General features: G+C 43.2%; 1 protein-coding gene across 5 annotated transcripts in view; it reads left to right on the top strand.

The window, feature by feature from the left end:
- The window catches only part of KAZN (kazrin, periplakin interacting protein), a 1052477-nt gene that overhangs the window by 270320 nt on the left and 761729 nt on the right, over nucleotides 1–20428 (top strand). For all 5 annotated transcript variants that reach the window (XM_032393243.1, XM_032393251.1, XM_032393236.1 and 2 more), the window contains one exon: nucleotides 2727–2884. In XM_032393243.1, coding sequence (XP_032249134.1) covers nucleotides 2727–2884 — 158 coding nt within the window. Of the gene's footprint in view, nucleotides 1–2726; nucleotides 2885–20428 lie in introns of those variants that run through there.

The following is a 20428-nucleotide window of genomic DNA, read 5'->3' as shown; positions in this document are numbered from 1 at the left end:
TGTTGGTTATAGCATTCTAGGTTGACAAGTGTCTTTTTCTTTTGGTATTTTAAAGGTGCACAGATTATCTTCTGGCTTGCATAGATTCTTATGACAAGTCTGACATTATTCTTACCTTTGTCCCTCTGAATGCAATATGCCTTTTTTGGGGCTGCTTTTAAGATTTTCTCTTTCTCACTGCGTGTGTGTGTGTGTGTGTGTGCTCATGCACACACAATTTGATTATAATATGTCTTGGTGCCATTTTCTTTGTGTTTGTCCTGTTTGGGGTCTATTGAGATTCTTGTATTTGTATGTTTATAATTTTATCAAATTTGGAAAACATTCTTTCCATTATTTCTTCAAATATTATTTCTGTCCCTGCCCCCACCCCACCCCCAGACTCCAAGTGCATGTATGGCAGATAGCTTTATATTGTCAAAGAGGCTCTGTTCGTTCATTCTAGAGAGTTTTATTACTATAATTTTAAGTTCACTGGTTTTTTCTTCTGCACTGTTTAATCTGCTATTAATCTCACTTAGTAAAAACTTCATTTCAGATACTGTATTTTTCATTCTTAGAAACTCCATTTGGTTCTGATTTAAATATTCTGTTTTTCTCCTCATTATAATCATGTTTTATTTCACAACTTTGAACACGCAAAACATATCCATAATAGCTGTTTTAATAGCCATGTTTGCTAATGCTATCACTTGTTATTTCTGGGTCTGTTTCTTTTTTTTTTTTTTTAAGATTTTATTTATTTATTTGACAGAGAGAGAGAGAGCACAAGTAGGCAGAGAGGCAGGTAGAGGGAGACGGAGAAGCAGGCTCCCCGCAGAGCAGGGAGCCCGATGTGGGACTCAATCCTGGGACTCAATCCTAGGACCCTGGGATCATGACCTGAGCCGAAGGCAGATGCCCAGCTGACTGAGCCACCCAGGCGCCCCAGGTCTGTTTCTATATACTGATTTTTCTCCAGGCTATGAGTCACACTTTCTTGCTTTTTTACATGTCTGGTAATTTTTTACTGAATACTGAGCATTATGAATTTTGCATTTTTGGGTGCTAGATTTTGTCATACTTCTACACACAAAAGTGCTCCTTTTTTTTTTCCTGGCAGGTATTTCAGTTACTTGCCGATCAGTTTGATTGATCAGGGCTTATTTTTAAACTTTTTGGTTAGGCCTAGAGTAAACTTTATTCTATGGATCATTTAGCTTCATTTCTAAAGCCTGATCCTTCTGGAGTCTTTACTGAATATGCCCTGAATTCCAGCAAAGCCCATCCACTTCAGCTGGTGAGCTTGCAAACAATTTGTGGCCCTGTGAGATCTCTTGGAATTGTTTGGCTTACGGCTGCCCAGACTATAACTCTTCTCTCCTGGAATTTTTTTCTTGCCAGGTCACATAGGGTTTCATCCTACTCACACACAGGATTGATATTCAGCCAACAACTCAAAGGGACCCCTTTGCAGATTTGTGGAGATCTCTGTGCAGCCCCCTCCTCTTTACTTCTTTGTCTTGCAGACTGTAGCAAAGGTAGCCTTCCCAGTCTCTGTTTTCTCAATTCAGTGAGATCACTGGGCTGTCCTTGGGTTCCTGTTCCTATGCTGAAGTCTGGCTATCCCTTTTTTGCAGAATGCCTGGTGATGATTGGACTCAACTTTTTTTTCCTCCCCTTTTCTAAAGGATCACAGTATTGCGCTGTCTGTTGTTCAAAGTCTAAAAATACTTGTTTGGAAGATAAACAGTTTTCTAGTTATTTATGGCAAGAGGGTAATCTGAACCCTCTTACTCCCTCCTAGTCAGAAGCAGAAGGGCTCAGAGTTATTCTATTGTATACTAGTTTTTTGATGACAACTTTCATCTTCAGAATTGTGGTTGGTACAGTGGTTTTCCTGAGAATGCCTAGGCTTTACTTATTCTTGGTTCAAGAGGATAGATTTACCTGAAATTTACAGAAATTCTATAAGGAAAGAAATTTGAATTCAAGGAAAAATAAGGAAATTAATTCAATAATATTTACTGAGCACCTCCTATTCGCTAGTCCCTGCCCTCATTGTTGGGGATATAACCGTAAACAAAGAATGAAAAAAAAAATCTCTGCTCTTACTGAGTGCACTGTAGAGAAAGTAGAGGAAGAGGCAACAAGCATAATAAATAAGTGAAATCTTAAAATTTATAACAGGTCAGATGGCAAGCGCTACATGAATTATAGAGAAATAATAATCCTCCCAGCACACATGTGGCATTGGCTGGAAAACATGGCCTTTGTCCCTTCATATACTTTAATGATGGAGGCCATCTGCTTAGAGGTAAAGCAGCCAAGTATATTACCATAAATGTAAATCTACTCGAGGGCTGTCCCCTCATGCCCTGCTAATCTCTGTAATTTATACACACTTACCACAAAGTCATCTTCATGGAAGCATTCCCTAAATTGTTTCTTTTCAGTTTTCTCAACGGGACTTGGACGCTCCATGAGGGTAGGCCTTGTGTCTGCCTTTGTTCACCATTATATCCCCAAACACTCCATATAAGTTTGGTATTTGGAGAGTGCTCAATATATACTTGTTAGCTTTTAAACACGTGAGTGAAGAGCTTCGTGGATGCACTGGTTTCTCGATACCTGCCTGTGTTGTACCTTATCTGCACCCCCCTACCTCTCTCTTTAAAAGTACTGGTCAACTTCTCTTTGAAAGTCACCTGTTCTGATCACTCTCTCCTTCTTTCTCTTTTCTGTAGCTGTGCAGTCACTCCACACCCTAAATGACCAGATATCCCATTTTATTGTCACCAAGTCGAAGGCACTGGAAGAAGACAAAGACCCCTTTCTACCCACTGAGAAAGAGACTCTGAAGAGTTCCATGATACTGATGAGGCACCTCTTAATGGATGCTCAGGTACAGAGATTGACAAGGAAATTCTACATAGAGTCCATGGTATCTTTTTTTGTGTTGTTGTTTTTGGTAGAAGTTGTGCAAAAATGTTCGACTACCACACTTCCTGGAAACCACCTTTGCGGTAAACAGCCATATAGCGGACATTCTGATATACTGGGTCTTGGATTTCTGATTAGGAATTATTTGGGATCTAGAATTAAAATAGCTTGGTTTTAAGTCAAAGTAATAGGGCTTAAAAATAATATATGTGTTGTTTCTGAGAATTTAACAGATCTCTCATTAGCCTTGGAAAAGTGAAAAATCCATTTACATACAAACTTGGCAGGCATCAAAGCTGGCGAAGGCTCTGGAGTGGAGTAATATGTATCCCAAACAGCATCACTGAGCAGCTAATGAATATTTTGGTACATTTGATGCACCACCAGTAAGCGAATCAGCACTGTTGTGGGTTTTTTTTTTTTTTTTTAATGCTCGCAATGAATTAATTACAGAAGGCATTTAGCTCGTTGTTCGCTTTTGTTGAGATTCTTCTTCAAGGTTTTTCCTTGTGCACTATTTTATTGAAATATTTAAAGGTAATCCATGTACTCCTTCTGGCTTTGTTGGTGAGTCTCTCCAGATATGTTGGTAGGCAAACACCAGGTGTTTTAGGAGAACTGATAGTTTTTGATGTTAGTGAAGCCAAGCTGAACTAGACTTTATTGTCATTTCTACCTCGTCAGTATCTAGAAATGTTTCCAAAAATGGTCTTTGGTTTGGGTGATTTTGTATTGGTTTGCCCCGGAGCTTTCCTCCTGAGTTTGTTTTCTGATCTATAGCGGTTTAGGTCAGAATGGTGGCTGGTTTCCTGTGTTCCACTCTGTATCAGATTTTGAACTGTGGTTTCTTTGCTTTTGTTTCAACCATGGTGGTGGTTTGTGTTTTGTTTTTCTAAATCAATCCTGAAGCCTGTATCTGGTACCAGTAAGACCTGTCCTGGCAAGGCCTTGGTGCATTTCTCACCTGTCAATGCTTGAAGCTGCCCCATGGGGTTTTTGAGCCACTGTGTTCAGATGACCCAAATTATGCAAAGCCTTTCATTTTTATTCAGTGTTCTCCCTTCTCCCCTTTATTCTGAGCAGCCCATTCCACTTCTCCTTTCTTCCTGAGCCTGTCTGGTGGAAAAAGAAAAGATTCTGAAGCTCTAACAGCCAATTTTAAGACTCAGGGGAAAAATAAAAGGGTGGGGGGAGGAATTTAGAACAATTTACCAAATAAAAGAGGGCAAATTATTCTTGAAAGGATTAGCTTTCCTCAGTGCCTGGACCCAATCCTATAGCTCACACCCCAGCCAAGGGGACTAGCCTAATGATTCTCCTGAGATATTGTGTAAACTCTAGTTTGTAAAATCTAAGGAAATAAAAAGCCATCTTTTTTCTCTCCTTCACTAGCGTCTAGAATAGGATTTCAGAAATGTTCAATATTGCTTAAGAAAACGTTCCCCTCCCTGAATGTTGGATTCATTTGACAATTTTTATTATTCGTGGTGTTGATCACAATTTTCCCCTTTTTTATCTAATGAGACTAGAATATCCCATATAATGTGGTTATTGTATAGGACCGTGTTATTACCTCATTCTCTCCTGATCCCCATTCAATGCCTGCTAGAATTTTCTCACTTACAATGCCAGATAAAATGGAGCAGGGTATGATGGATATTCCCCAAAGTCACACCTCCAGAAGGAGGGTGGTTAAGTCCTCTTCCTGAGGGGGCAGAAAACAGAAGGTCAGGTAGAAGTGTGTGGTGTCTGGACTGCCATTTCTTTTGCCTACTTTTGTTCAAAGACTCTTCCCTCTTGTCTTTCAGACTAATACAGGATGAGGTAAATTGTGATTAGTTTGGTCTAAAAATACCACCCTCATTTCTTTTCTCCCCAAACCACTAACTTTTTGGAACGTTGTTTGTGGTTATCTCTAGGTCTGTAGCTGAAGGCAATTAGAATCATGTTACCTAATGCCCCCAGGCTCAGAGCATCTCAGTAAGATTAGTGTTGCGAAACTTATCCCCCAAGATTTTGGGGTACAGTCAGGGGTGATATGTGGTTTTCAGTTTTGAAGGAGATAGCTAGAGACATGTGATTTCTAAGGAGACTCTTTATTGAGCATTTTTGGAAATTCAGTGATTTTCCATTCATGGTTTGACATTGCTTCTTACCTCCATTGCAAAGATGAATGAATGTACTTATTTCATATTCTAAGTTCATCAATAAATGGGAGGTCAACAGTATGTGAATATAACTTTTATGTGCCTCCTACCCCTCAGCTGCATTTTGTGATATTAATAGATGCGTGATAGATTTGTGTATTGGAGGACGAAAGCTTCTCTAGAGCAGTAACCACATCCCTTAACTTGGTTGGTGTAATAGCCTGCTCACTTCCACACCCAGAGGACTCTTAATAGCATTAGATTATGATGAAATGCTCTGACATCAGTCTGCGAGTTGAATGAAGTCAGGCGCAAAGTATTCCAGAGAACCTGGAGGCCACTTTCGAGAGTGGCTGCTTAAAAGGCATAATCGATTCAAGTCACATCTGTCTTGGAAGCAATAAATCCTGCTTAGGAGAATGTCAAAGGCAAAAGCATTGCTGGGCTATGAAATTCTACCTCTGAGGATTATAAAACAGTATGCACAGAGCAAACACATCTCCCAAGTATAATAGGGGTGCCGGACATGATTGGCAGGTGTGAAAGTGCATTCTGGAGAATGGAACAGCTCACATGGGCAGTCCAGAGGCCCGCAGTTGTTTATTAATTCCCTACATGTCTGTATGAGCGTTTCAGGGGTGTCTCAAAGAGGCAGGGCTCCTCTGTTTGCACTCCATTCCCCTTGTAGTCCGCAGGCCCCCAAATTCAATGACGTGTACCATTCAGACCGCATTGGAAACCTGATCTTGTGGCTTTTGTTCCTGAGTGCTCTGGCTAAACCCAAAGTGCCGACTCAGCCTCGTGAGTGATTAGATTCATAACACCGAAGAGGCCGTTCTTTCTGGTAGAGATTAATTCTTTTACTTGCCCTGTGTGACTCTGCATGCTAAGAGAGGTTGATTACAGCAAATTAAATCTCCTATTGGCAGTTCTCTCCTCCTTCCCCCCAAAGACCTAATATCATTATTTATTAAGGGGTGAACAAATGCTTGGGAAAACAATAAGATCGCTTTGTTGGCAGCAAGGTCCTCTCCTGGAAGGCTGGGCGCTAGAAGGCAGAGAAATTTCCATGCCCCGTGAGCTCTCCCTCTGCGGCCACAGCAGTGAGGAAGGGCCCGTGTCCTGCTGCCTGGGCCTGGCGGAGTGTGGAGTGCGGGGCAAGGAGGCAGGAGGCCCTTCTCCCCGGACCGTGGCCTGGATTTGAAGGTGGAGCTTGTTTTAAGTGAGGCCAAGGCCCGAGTGCACTCTTCCCAAAGGTCCATCTCTAGGAAGGAAGGAAGCAAGACATTGACAACAAAAATAAAGCGCACAACCATCCTCTCTAAGCCAGTGTGTGCCTACGGCCTGGCAGAAGTCAAATGTTCGGCGGAAAATAGATGAAATCTGCTTGATCCTCTGGCCCGCCCTTTCTTGGCTCTTCCCTCCTCTTCCCTTTTCCTTTTGCTTTCCTTTTGCTCCTCCCTCCACCCTACCTGGAGCATCCCCTCCTCCTTCGCTACATTCCCACGCCTTTCTCCCCTGCCTCCTTTCCCTTCCTTCCCCTCTCCTTTCCTTTCCTCTTCTGCCTTTCTTTCTCTTATTTGTGTTCAGGGAACTTGAAAGCCTATTTGCCAAAACTGCATATTCCCCTCGCCAAGCGCGAGGGAGAGCAGCAACAGGATGTGGGGTGACCGGCAGGAGGCAAGCCTCGGGTTTGGGAGGCAGAAGGGGTTCCTGCCAGGATCCGAGATTCCGTGTGATGGTCCTCTGGGTCGTGTGATTTTCTTTTCTAGAATGGTCTAGAAAACTCCTCTCCGCTGGCTGATGATGCTTTCTGATTAATTTCCGGCACGATCGGGCCAATTTAACATGAGTAGATTGACTGTTTGAGCTGCCTGGACACGGTCACTCTCTGGACTGGCCTCAAATGGGGAAGTGTGGTCTGGAGCAGAGACCCCATCAGGGGAAAAGGGCTCAGGCTCCTGACAAATAGGGAGGGAGGGTTGGCTTGTCTGCTTGTTTTGGGAAGGAGACCTTGGGAATCAGGTGTTTGATACAAATTCATGACAGCCATACACTGGAAGAGGATCTCTCCCTTTTATAGCACATTCCATCCCTCCATGTGCTTTCTGAAGCCAACACTGTGCTCAGGGCATAGACCTGGTGGTCTCGACAAGTGCAGGTATCGGGGGCTTTCTAGCTGCAGCTGGCTTCAAGGTCATGCCAGGAGCAGCAGCCTGTCAACAGCCCTAGGGGACATCTTGCCCTGAAATCGCACAAACTGAGGCACCAGAAGTGTGCTTGGCTCTCAAGTTCACAGTATTGCCCCCAGCACAGGTTTTTCGTAGTGGCTTTTGAAATGTGACCCCATGCGGGAGCAAGAACCAAAATGTCCCTACATTATGTCAAGCAGAGAGGAAACTCTGACAGAACGGGGGCCAAGAGGCAAAGTTTTTAACAGAAGAAAATCACCCCAGGGATATGTGTAAGTCTATTCATGCTGTCAGATTTCTACCTCTTATGGGTCCTAGGAGAAAGAAATACTGAAATGGATGCTGAAGAGGTTAGTTCACCTAACTAGGAAGCTACACTGGTAAGGGGATTATTCAAAGGAGTCGCAGCTTATCCCCTCCAGTAATCCACGGGCTCCATTACCCATCCGTCCTGTGCATTCAGAAAGACAGTGCTTACTTTCTGTTCTCAGATGCAAACTGTGAAACCAGGAGGTCCAAAGCTTGCGGCTTCTTGTATAACTTGTGTGAGCCCACTTCCTATTCTGCCATGGTGATTTTGATCTTTTAAAGTTTGTTTGTTTGTTTGTTTTTTAATAAATGAAATTGAACCTGTAGGCATTGCCAGGCTTAGATGCAATCCCATCGGTTACAGAGCCCTGAGAGTCCCCTTCCCTGCTCAAACGGAGGGCGACACATAAAATTGCAATGCTGTTCCTCTGATAAGCTTGAGTCTAGGTATTTCTTACATTAATAATGAAAGGTCACCTCCTCTGAGACCTCTGCCTCTTTGTAAAACCCATAAGGCAGAATTTTAGGGAAGGTTCTGAAACACTGAAATTCATGCTTTCAGTATTTACATGCAAAGATCTGGGTCGAGTTGGAACTGAGACTCAGGAAAAACTGGATTCCTGCCCATTGCTGTACTGTGAAGGAAAGGAGCATCAGGATGGGTCATGTTTGAACGGAATAGTCTCTGTCAAACTGGTATAGCTTCCAGGGATACACGTACATATGGCGCTAGAGGGAAACTTGGGAATTTATTTTCACACCACAGAAATTTTATGCCCCATTTTTAGATACTATGTATTTGTTTCAGTGATCTACATTTTAAATGATAATATGCTAGAATTTATGCTGCTCTGATTGTTGATGGTCCATGGTATAGTGCGGGAATCTGAAATAGTAGCAAAATCATGGAAAGAAGGTTAGGGCTGAGGACTCCAGTAGGGTTTTTTGGTCCTCAGCAACAAAGACTAGCTCTGATTAACATAACAAGGGAAGGAAAAATAAAATAAGACAAAAACAGAGAGGGAGGCAAACCATGAGGAGACTCTTAACTGTAGGAAACAAACAGAGTTGCTGGAGGAGATGGGGTAACTGGGTGATGGACAGTAAGGAGGGCACTTGATGTAATGAGCACTGGGTGTTATATGCAACTGATGAATCACTAAGTTCTACCCCTGAAAATAATAGTACGCTATATGTTACCTAAATTGAACTTAAATAAAAAAAATTTTAAAAAAGAAAAATTTTCTATCTTCATGAAAGAAGATGTTAGTTTAAAAAAATATATAACAAGGGTAACATTGGATGGAAGCAAACAGGGTTGACCTTAGGAAAAGCTGGAGAACCACATCTCAGGAAAGACAGGCAAGAGTTAGGTGTCAGGAATTAAAGAGAAGTTGCTTTAGGATACTATGGTTGAGACGCCTGAGTGGCTCATGGGATGCCTGGGCGGTTCAGTCGGTTAAGCGTCAACCTTCGGCTCAGGTCACGATCCCAGGGTCCTGGGATCGAGTCCCGCATCAGGCTCCTTGCTTCATCGGGGAGCCTGCTTCTCCCTCTGTCTGCCATTCTCTCTGCTTGTCCTCTCTCTCTCTCTCTGACAAATAAATAAATAAAATCTTTAAAAAAAAAAAGGATACTGTGGTTGGGATAAATTGGCTCCAGCTGTTTTCTCTCTTTGTGTCTCTTTGGTCAAGATTCAAATTCTTGGAAGAGTCTGACCAGCATGTCTTAGGTCAATGGGACCTTTTCCACATTGACCATGGGAGGGTGTGCACGTTGAGGGATGGTCCCACCTAGACCATTGTCACCACAAGGAGGGAGAGAGGATGCTGGGCAGATGGGGGCAATAATAAATCCACTGTGCACTCCACACGAGTACGCTTGGTACTGTGTCCCAGGGTGGGGGTTGGCAGCACACTGAGCTCTAGGGACAGAGAGGGACAGAAGAGTGGCCCTGCCCCAGAGGGACTAAGATATAGTGGGGCAGATGATCAGACACTGAAGTGCCCTGTGATAAATACTGAGGAAGGTGTGCGTGGGGGCCCTGGAAGCCCAGAGAAGGAAGTGGCTGATATTTGCAGATCACTTCACTGTTTACAAAGCACTTCTGCCAGTGTCGTCTCCTTTTTTCCTCTCAGCCATGAGAACGACAGGAGGCTGAGTATTGTTATCTCTATTTTGAAAACTGGGTATTAAGCTTTAATAAAATAGACTTTTTAAAATATCATTCCATCCAGCCCATCACAAAGCAAGCGTAAATGATTTCCTACTTGTAGCTGGTGACCCTCAGAGGATTTGCTTCCTGAAGGGGTTATTAAATAGAGGGAAAGGGGGGTGTAATTTGGGGAAAGAAGCAGATTAACACCTGGCTTCAGACATACAACGGCACTCCTAACTCAAAATATTTTTAACAACGTTAATAAATATGCAATGCTTTCCTAAAGCTAAACTCTATCCTTTCAGACTTTTAGAAGGCGTAGGGTTCTAAGAACAGGGTTTCAAAAATCTTTATTCTTTATCCCTCAATATCCTAGCCTCCTCATGGTGTTCTGTAGTTATATTGGTAAATCTGTGGCTCCAAAAATAATACCCAGCCCCACCATTACCCTTCAGGTGAGTGGTTCTCGACCAAGAGGGGAGGAGAGCCATTTTTGCCCCACCCAGAGGCATTTGGCCATATCTGGAGGTATTTCTGATGGTCACAGATGGTGTGGCTTTGTGCGCGGGGGTGGCGGTGCTACTGGAATCTGGTGGCTAAAGGCCGGGCCTGTTACCCAACTTCCTACCATGCACAAGATGGCCGCCGCCCCCCCCCAAGACAAAGAATTATCCAGCCCCAATGCCAATAGTGTTGAGATTGAGAAACCTGCTTTTAGAACCAATGCTACCTTTTCCATTGATCATGAAACTCCTCCAGTCTCAGAATCGTTTTGTTTGAAGCCCTGCAATAAATCATAATTGGTCCTCAAAATATATCTTAGTTATTATTTTCTCATCATTTATTGAGCATCTATAATGTGCCAAGCACTGTGCTAGACTGTGGGGAACCATGGTGAGAACAAAAACAATGATCTTTGCCCTCAAGGATTTTGTACGTCAGTAGTGGGTAGCTCTGAGTATGTAAGTCAACAAATAATTACGAGTTTCAGTAGTTGTCCTAAAGATTCATTAGGACCCAGTTTACATAAGGGTTCAAATGTTTTCCCTTTGAACACAACATTTCAGCTGAGATCTTCAGGGAGGGAGAGGGAGGGAGGGAGAGAATGTGACCTCTACTCGTGCATTATTGCATATTATTTGTACTTCAATTTAGTTGTATGTATTTAATACTACTCCATGAGGTAACTGGAAATAGATCCCCTGGGATGTTGTGAAAGATCTAAGCAAATTATTTATTCCAGAAATTTACATTTAGTTTAGAGAATATGAAAATTCTAACTGGTCCCTCAGGAACGGAGAATCTTTTCTTTTTTGCCTGTGGGTGTCCACAGAGGAACCAGGATCTCTGTCTTTTTTTGCTAGATGCCGTGGACATAGAGACATACAAAGGAAGGCTAGCATCAGAGCTGTTTGAACTACATGAGACACGGGAGCCAGGTGGGCGAAGGGAAATCTGGGAAGATGTAGACACAGAAATGAAGAGGTGGAGGCTGCTCATGCTTAACCGAATAGCTGCCACAGAGAACCTGGCCGACATTCAGTTCTCAATTATGGACCTAGAGATTAGTAACTGTATGGATTATCTATGGGCAAAGCATTCCTTCCCGGGTGGCATGCACTCAGGAAATGTAAAACAACGTTAGTCTGAATGAGACATAATTAGAAAGGTAATTTCATTGCCAATATTTTTTTTCTGCCATAATGGAATTCAATATCAGACTTTTCTTTTAGTATCAGTAACTTGGTACTTTTGAATGCTGTGGCTCCCACCCATTAGTCAGATAATAGAGAGCAGAACGGATGCCATATAATTATAATCCTAAAATCACTTATGCTTTGAATAGTAATTCCTCTGCAGAGATGTTGGGGCCTCCTAGTCACGTGAAACTCAAACATTCCCAGGTAGAACAGCCAGGTAAATGGAGGCATGGTGTTGCTGAGTGCCATCATCCCCATCCTATGTTAGATCTGGGAGTAGAACCCACATTTCTCCTTGATGCCAGCTCAAGCTAATATTCCATGTTCTTTCACTCCCTTGTTCCTTAGTAAATTACACTTAAAAGCAATTTGTTTGTTTGTTTTAAATTTTATTTTTTATTATGTTAGTAACCCTACAGTACATCATTAGTTTTTGATGTAGTGTTCCATGATTCACTGTTTTTGTATAACACCCAGTGCTCCATGCAATATGTGCCCTCCTTCATACCCATCACTGGGCTAACCCATCCGCCCAGCCCCCACCCCTCTAAAACCCTTAGTTTGTTTCTCAGAGTCCATAGTCTCTCATGGTTTGTCTCCCCCTCGATTTCTCCCCCTTCATTTTCTCTTCCTTCTCCTAATGTCCTCCATGCTATTCCTTATGTTCCACAAATAAGTGAAACCATATGATAATTGACTTTCTCTGCTTGACTTATTTCACTTAGCATAATCTCCTCCAGTCCCATCCATGTTGATGTAAAAGTTGGGTATTCATCCTTTCTGATGGCTGAGTAATATTCCATTGTATATATGGACCACATCTTCTTTATCCATCCATCTGTTGAAGGGCCTCTTGGTTCTTTCCAGTTTGGCTATTGTGGACATTGCTGCTATGAACACTAGGGTGCATATGGCCCTTCTTTTCACTACATCTGTGTCTTTGGGGGTAAATACCCAGTAGTGCAATTGCTGGGTCATAGGGTAGCTCTCTTTTTAATTTTTAGGATGCCCACTCTTGCCGCTATTATTCAACATAGTACTAAAAGTCCTAATAAGAGCAATCGGACAACAAAAAGAAATAAAAAGTATTCAAAGTGGCAAAGAAGAAGTCACACTCTCTCTCTTCGCAGATGACATGATACTTTATGTGGAAAATCCAAAAGACTCCACCCCCAAATTACTAGAACTCATACAGCAATTCAGTAATGTGGCAGGATACAAAATCAATGCACAGAAATCAATTACTTTCTTATACACTAACAATGCAATTGTAGAAAGAGAAATTAGAGAATCGATTCCATTTACAATAGCCACCAAAAACCTTTAGATACCTTGGAATAAACCTAACCAAAGAGGTAAAGGATCTGTACTCTAGGAACTACGGAACACTCATGAAAGAAATTGAAGAAGACACAAAAAGATGGAAAAACATTCCATGCTCATGGATCGGAAGAATAAACATTGTTAAAATGTCTCTGCTGCCCAGAGCAATCTATACCTTCAACGCCATCCCGATCAAAATTCCAATGACATTTTTCAAAGTGCTAGAACAAACAATCCTAAAATTTGTATGGAATCAGAAAAGACCCTGAATCGCCAAGGAAATGTTAAAAAAGAAAAACAAAGCTGGGGGCATCACGTTGCCTGATTTCAAGCTATATTACAAAGCTGTGATCACCAAGACAGCATGATACTGGCACAAAAACAGACACATAGATCAATGGAACAGAATAGAGAACCCAGATATGGACCCTCAACTCTATGGTCAAATAATCTTCGACAAAGCAGGAAAAAATATGCAATGGAAAAAAGTCTCTTCAATAAATGGTGCTGGGAAAATTGGGCAGCTATATACAGAAGAATGAAACTCGACCATTCTCTAATACCATACACAAAGGTAAACTCTAAATGGATGAAAGATGTCAATGTGAGGCAGGAATCCATCAAAATCCTAGAGGAGAACATAGGCAGTAACCTCTTCGACATCGACCACAGCAACTTCTTTCAAGATACATCTCCAAAGGCTAGTGAAACAAAAGCAAAAATGAACTTTTGGGACTTCATCAAGATAAAAAGCTTCTGCACAGCAAAGGAAATAGTCAACAAAACAAAGAGGCAACCCACAGAATGGGAGAAGATATTTGCAAATGACACTATTTATTTATTTTTAAGATTTTATTTATTTATTTGACAGAGAGCACAAGCAGGGGGGAGCAGCAGGGAGAGGGAGAAGCAGGCTCCCTGCCTAGCAAGGAGGCCAACACAGGGCTCCATCCCAGGACCCTGGGATAGTGACCTGAGCTGAAGGCAGACGCTTAACTGAGTAAGCCACCCAGGTGCCCCTTAAAGCAGTTTAATGGTGACTTGGCTCTTCCAAGTTCTCACTTACTCCTGTGAACCTGAAAGAAACGCAGTGGTTTTTGGCCAGCTTAGTAGCCCGGATACTTAATTTCAGAATGGACATTCTTATCTTGGATTACTGATATGCACCTACAATCTCTTTCTGTTTCCTTGGAAAGTATGAGACAAAGAAAGGCTCATGATAAGATTGATAATGAAAATCATGGCATGGATTCGTATCAGTTAACTACTGCCACGTAAAAAAAAAAAAAATCATCCCAGAATTAAGTGGTTTAAAATGATAACTTTTTATTGACTTCTTTAAGGCTGCATTGACTGGGTAATTTTGCTAATACAGGCAGGCACGGCTGATCTTGACTGGTCTCACTCCCATATCTGTGGTCGCTGGGGCCTGGTGGGTCTAAGATGCCCTTGGCTGGCATGATTCAGCTGTCCTCCACATCTCTCCAATATCCGCTCAGCAGGCTAACTCTGGAATATTCTCATACAGGTGACAGGGGTCCATAGAAAAAGAACAAATGGACAAAAGCGATCACTTTTCCAGTCTACATTCGTATCAAATTTGCTACTATTCCATTGGCCAAAACCAGTCAAATTACCTAACCCAGAGTCAGTTTGGGATGACACCACCAAAAGGATGTATCAAGCATGGCGCATTAGTGTAATCAATCTACCACATAAACAAAGCCAAGTAGCAAAAGATTTCTTAGCATAACTCTTGATGACATTTGATCTTTTGGAAATGAGAGTCTGAAATGTCCTAATTAGCAAGCTTCCTGCACATTCTCTTTTGGAAAGACTGAGCCAGTCAGTTTGTTTAGAGGGTCATGAATTGTGTTCTTCTGCCGTTATCCAAGCAGAGAGGACAGACTGTGTTTGAACAGCTGGAGGATATATTTTAAGAGGGCTCTACATCAGGCTTGAACAGGATGATTTCAAATGGGCCTGTGACCAAGTGTGAGAAGTGTGCACTTGTGCTATAGCTCTAGAAACATGATGAGCCATTAAAATCCCATTGTTCGAGCTGGTCATTCAAACCAGGTGCATGGTTAATTTGTTCAACAAAATTCTTCCTGTGCTTATAGTAACCACATGAAAGGTACAGTGGTAAACACTGCAGGGAGATATGAAAAATAAAAGTAGTAAAGGATCATTGAGTTCTCAGCGTGTGCCAAACCCTCTGCTAAGGACTGTACCTTACTTCCAAATCTCATTTGTGAGGTGTGTGTTATTTCCCCTATTTTTTGGAAGAGGAAATGAGGCCCAGAGAGGAAAACTTACTTAAGGTCACATATCTAGTGAGTAGCTGTGCTACTCTAATGGCAAAAAATACCTGCGGTTCTTTACTTTCTCTCTTTGCAATATGCCTTGGTAGCCTTTCTCAGTGAGAACTAGGGTTTGTTTTCCCATCCCCTGAATCTGAGCTGGCTTGTGATTTGTTTCGGCCGAGAGAATGTGGTGGAAGAGTAGGTCAGTCCAGGGGTTGTCTGGGAGACAGTCAAAACTCTGTCTTCATTTTCAGAGAAAGCTGTGGCTGAAGAGGTGGGTCTGGGACTCATCAGTGTATGTACCATCTGTTGGAGTCGGGCTGTATCCTTAAGTTCTCAGTAGCACACAACAGAATCCACTTTAAGGAGAAAGGCCTTTAAAAGAAATTTTGGAGACATTTCTGATAGTTCACAGAATCTCCAGGAGGTCTTGAACACTAGGTTTGGAGGCTACCTGGCCAGGAATAACAGTAGCCAGGAGAAACCAGTCAAGACTGCTAGTGGAAACCATCCAGCGACTGCTTCACCCAGGACAGCACCTGTAACATGAGGACTGGATGCAGAACCTTCCCCAGGGCTATCCTGAAGAACCAAGTGCTTCTGCCGCCAGCTGGCTGAAGGAGCCAGTCTCCTCCCACACTGTGGCTACCTCATTGAGGAAGAACCCAGGTTAGTAGGCAACCTTAGCCACAGGGGAATCTGGGAAATGTAGTTCTAGATTTCCATTTTCTGTAGTTCAGGGAAGCAGGTTAGAGGATGTTGGAATGTGTGTGAGTGAACCAATGCGGGGTACCCCCAACATAAGCACACAGGAAATTACACAGGGACATCATACAGCGAGGAACAGAAGAAGACACACTGTGGAGTAGATGAAAAGTCCCCTTCTCATTTCAACTAGATTGAAATTTCTGTCATTTGCAGCCTGAGGAACCTTGACTAATAGGGCACCTAAACTTTATAGAAATGCCATCCTTTCTCCCCAGTGCCTTCTTGTCAATATTCCATGTGTTCCCTCCCATGATTAACCACAGAGCCAAGTGGGAGCTTTCTCTGAGCTGGGGCACCCCCCGGCCCCTTGCAGTTAAGCTCCAGGAACCTTCTTGCCTGTACTTTAACATTTATGCAGTTTCATATTGCTGCTTATACATTTACGCAGTCACGCACAGGGCTTGAATTCAAAGAAGACCCGTATAAAGCAACAATTGTTGTAAATAATTAACCTACTAAGAAGTTTGAATATATGCACAGAGGTGGCACAAGGAGTTCTTTTCCTGGGATGGGACAAAAAAACAAACAAAAAAAAACCCACCAAAAAATCCAACTTGTTATTCTGGAAGCACAAACTGTTCACTGGTGTTCATAAGTGATGTGCCTCACATCTCAGTGCATGTTTTCATGGGTTTTTCAATGTATTTCTAAATGAAATTTGAATCAGCATTTGCAGAAATACCTCCACAGGACCCCACAGTAATACAGAAAACCATTTGGTCATGGATGCCCCATATGGCATTTTCTCTAGCTTCGCCAAAAGGGACCAACTCCTTTGTTACAGGTTGAATTGTGTCCTCCAAAAAAGACATGTGGGAAGTCCTAACATCCATGACCTCAGAATGTGGCTTATTGGACCTACAGTCGTTATAGAGGGAATCAAATTAAAATGAGGTCATTGGAGGGGCACCTGGGTGGCTCAGTCAGGTAAGCATCTGCCTTCGGCTCAGGTCATGATCCCAGGGTCCTGGGATTGAGCCCCGAGCTGGGCTCCCTGCTCAGCCAGGAGACTGCTTGTTTCTCTCCCTCTCTTTCTGCCCCTCCCCCCACTGCTTGTGCTCTCTCTCTCTCTCTCTCAAATAAATAAAATCTTTAAAAAAAAGGTCATATGACTGGTGACCTTGTAACAAGGGGAAATTTAGACACAGAATCACATGTGCACCAAGGGGAGGCAGTGTGACGTCACAGGAGAATGCTGTGTGATGCATCTAGATGTCTGTGGCCCCTGAAGCTGGGAGAGAGGCCCAGGACAGATTCTCCCTTAGAGTTTTCAGAAGGAAACAAACCTGGTTTCACCTTGATTTGGGGCTTCTGACCTCCAGAACCGTAAGACTAGGAATTGTTCCTGTTTTAAGCCGCCTGGTTTGTGGCACTGTGATGGAAGCCACAGGAAGCGAATACACCCCTGCTGATGAGAAAATCACAGACTAAGAAGGCGTGGGACATTTTTAGACCAGGCGCAGTGTGGTCCAGGAGCAGCATATTTTTGTTTTCATCATGGGATGAAAAGGATTGTGATGGAAGGCCAACGTGCAAGGTTCCTTACTCTCCAAAGAGCCCCAGTGCTGAATGTCACACGTGGAGGTCTTATTTCATCCAAGATAAGTGAAGGGCCTGGGGGTGGCATGGCAGGTGGTGTGTCCTACCCGCAGTTGCTGGAGGGGGTACCACTGTTGCTTTCGCCACGATGCCAACATCACACATAATTTGTTGATTCCCTATTGTTGGTTTCTCTGTGGGATGGGAAGTTGTCACCTGGCTTCTTTCTTTCTTTTCATCATCGTAACTGCCTCCACTCTGTCATCCTTCCAACTCTAAATCAAAGGGAAGCGTGTCTTCTCTCATCTGGGAGCTATTCTGGATGCATACCATTAGCACAGAGGAGCACTTGACATTTCAGATCATCATTAGGGCTTCGTTATTGGTTTCAGCCGAACCTTGGCACTCTGGTAGGACTGTGGGGACAAATAAGCAAGAGAGATGGAGATCTAGCAAAGTTCACGGGCAGCTGTTGCCCTGGCAGAGAATCACGAGCCCCCCTCTTCCATGCCCCCCCCAAGAGCCGGGTCTCTCCCGGGATGCAGTGTCTGGCTCAGTGTGGCAGGTCTGGTTGTCATCCTTCCGCCGCCATCTTCTGCCTTCAGAGGAATTGTGAAGTGGATTAACTCTTCTGTCCCAGGACTCTGTACCTCCCCATGACTGTCCACTCTTCTTCTGCAGCAGGCTTCTGTCAGGCTTGCCCCTTCCACATTGTTTTCTGGGACCTCCAGACCCATCCTCTCCCACCAGGCTTCGGGAAGGCTGTGCATGCATTATCCTAGGGGCATTTTGATGGCTGCCCTTTCTTCTTAGTTCTGCAGAGCAGTGAAGAATGCTGTGGAGGAGAGAAGCATGGGGCTCTGAGGAGGAGAGTGACAAGCCTAAATCTGAGTAGCTGAGGGAAAGGACACCAGCCAACACTTCCAAGAGGAACTGATTTTGAGTAGTTGGTTAACATTAAAGTCTGGTGAGGATAGAGATTTAGGGTTAAGTCTCAGCCTCTTACAGGACTGCCTACTCATCTAACTGTAGTGCGGTCTTGTTTCTCTTATGCCAGCCCCTCTCTGGATTTTGTTGGAACATTCGAGTACAGTTTTGATTTCACAAGTAAGCTGTTGGCCCAGGTGGCTGGAAAATGGATTTCCGCCAAGGAGGTCAGTCATTCGGGAAAGGGCCAATAATTTTTTTTTAATAGAAACAACAATCTCTTATATAGGAATAAAAAAGGATTTTTTCTTCTATAAGCACATCTGAATGTTTTTCCTTAGTGGAATGTTTCTAATTGATTGATAAGCCTCTTCCTTAGTCACCAGTGTGGACAGGTTTACTCTTCCAAAGCTGAGTGATTGGTATCATTTAGTGTCTCTTGTTCCTCTATCTTCTCCTCTCTGGGCTTCTGAGTTGCTGACAGCTCCTTGTCTATGCCCAGGTGTTTGTTAGGATTCAGTCCCAGAAGTCCAGAGAGCAGAGGATGGAGGGACAACTGGATTTGTTCAGAGTGGGCCATCTAAATAAAACCAGATAATTATCTGCTAGGGTTTTCAATTACAAAAATGACTGACAGTAAAAAAAAAAAAATCACCAAACATTTGAAAACCAATCACAAAATGAGATAGAAATTATAGAATTACAAACTCAATAAACTGAACAAGTTACATAGGAGAAAACGGTTAATAGAGAAACTGGAACAGGATTTTAAAATAGGTACAATTAATATCCTCAGAGAGATAACATAGAATACTGCATCCAAGAAATCAGAACAGAGATCCTTTATTTACCCATTCATTGATTCCACTAAGATTTAATGAGCTGCTAATATACGTTAGGTGCAGATGGTGAACTGGGGAGTAAATAGTAAGTAAAGCTAAGTCCTGGTCCTCGTGGAGCTTCTGGTCTAGTTAGGGGAGACAAAAAAAATATCAAGTAAAGATATGTCAGGTGATGTGTGTTGCGGCGAGAAATAAGGCAGGGTAAGAAGCTTAAGAGATACAGGAATGGGGAGGGGGGATACTATTTATATAGGATGGTCAGAAAAGACCTCAAGGAAGTGACGGAGTGAATGAGCCAAGTGAAAATCAAGGGGAAGAACGTTCCAGACAGAAGGAACAGCAGGTGTCAAGGCCCCGAGTCAGAAGGATGTCTAAACTGTTCAGGGAACAACAAGGAGACCAGTGTGGTTGGAGTTGGATATCTGAGCAAGGGTGAGTGTCATAGAAAATAAATCAGAACGGTAGGGGGCGGGGCAGAGCAGATTATTTATGGCTTTGAAGGACTCTGGCTTTTACTCTGAGCAGGAAGGGAAGCCATGGAAGGTTTCAGGCAAAGAGCTTGATTTGTCTTGACTAAACTGTCTAAAAAGAATAATTGGACTTTTATGGGAAAAATCAACTGTGGGGGATGAGAATTGGAAACTTGGTAACCAACTAGGAGACTATTGAAATAGCCCAGGTAAGAGACAATGTGACTTGGACCATTACCTCTTGAAGGTGGTGAGAAATGGTCAGCTTCTGGAAATCTTTTGTAGGTAATGCCAACAAAATTTGTTGACCTGTGAGGTGAGCGAGAGAAAGGAGTCAAGGAACCCAAGCAACGGGAAAAGTAAAGACCACTTTAGGGAGGGAGGGGCGGAGGGGAAGGAGAACATCACTGGAGGTGGAATGGAGAGTTTGTTTTGGACATATGTTTGAGATGCTTAGGAGGCATCCAAGTGGGGATGTTGAGGGGCAAGTCTGGCGTTTAGGAGAAAGAATCCAGTTGGAGACATGCAGTCATGAGACTGGGCAATTTCATCCAGACGGTTCCCGTAAATGCAGAAAGAAGAGGTCCCAGGACAGAGCCCCAGGTCTGTCCACCTTTCAGAGGCTGGAGAGATGAGGAGGGGCTGCACAAAGACTGAGCGAGAACAACCCGTGAAGTCAGAGAACCCAAGGGAGCACTGCACCGTAAGAAGGTGAAGAAGGCGTCTTAAGAGGCTGGAAGTGATCCCCTTGAGAACTTCTGGTGATTGATGAGCTAGAACGACGATTCCAATCGACTGTTGGACACAGCAACGCGCAGGAGGTCG

Source organism: Phoca vitulina, unplaced genomic scaffold (genome assembly GCF_004348235.1).
Source record: "Phoca vitulina isolate PV1807 unplaced genomic scaffold, GSC_HSeal_1.0 scaffold2, whole genome shotgun sequence".
NCBI classification, from domain to species: domain Eukaryota; kingdom Metazoa; phylum Chordata; class Mammalia; order Carnivora; family Phocidae; genus Phoca; species Phoca vitulina.
Note: the sequence above shows the minus strand (reverse complement) of the source record. Positions and strands in the feature narration are given on the sequence as shown.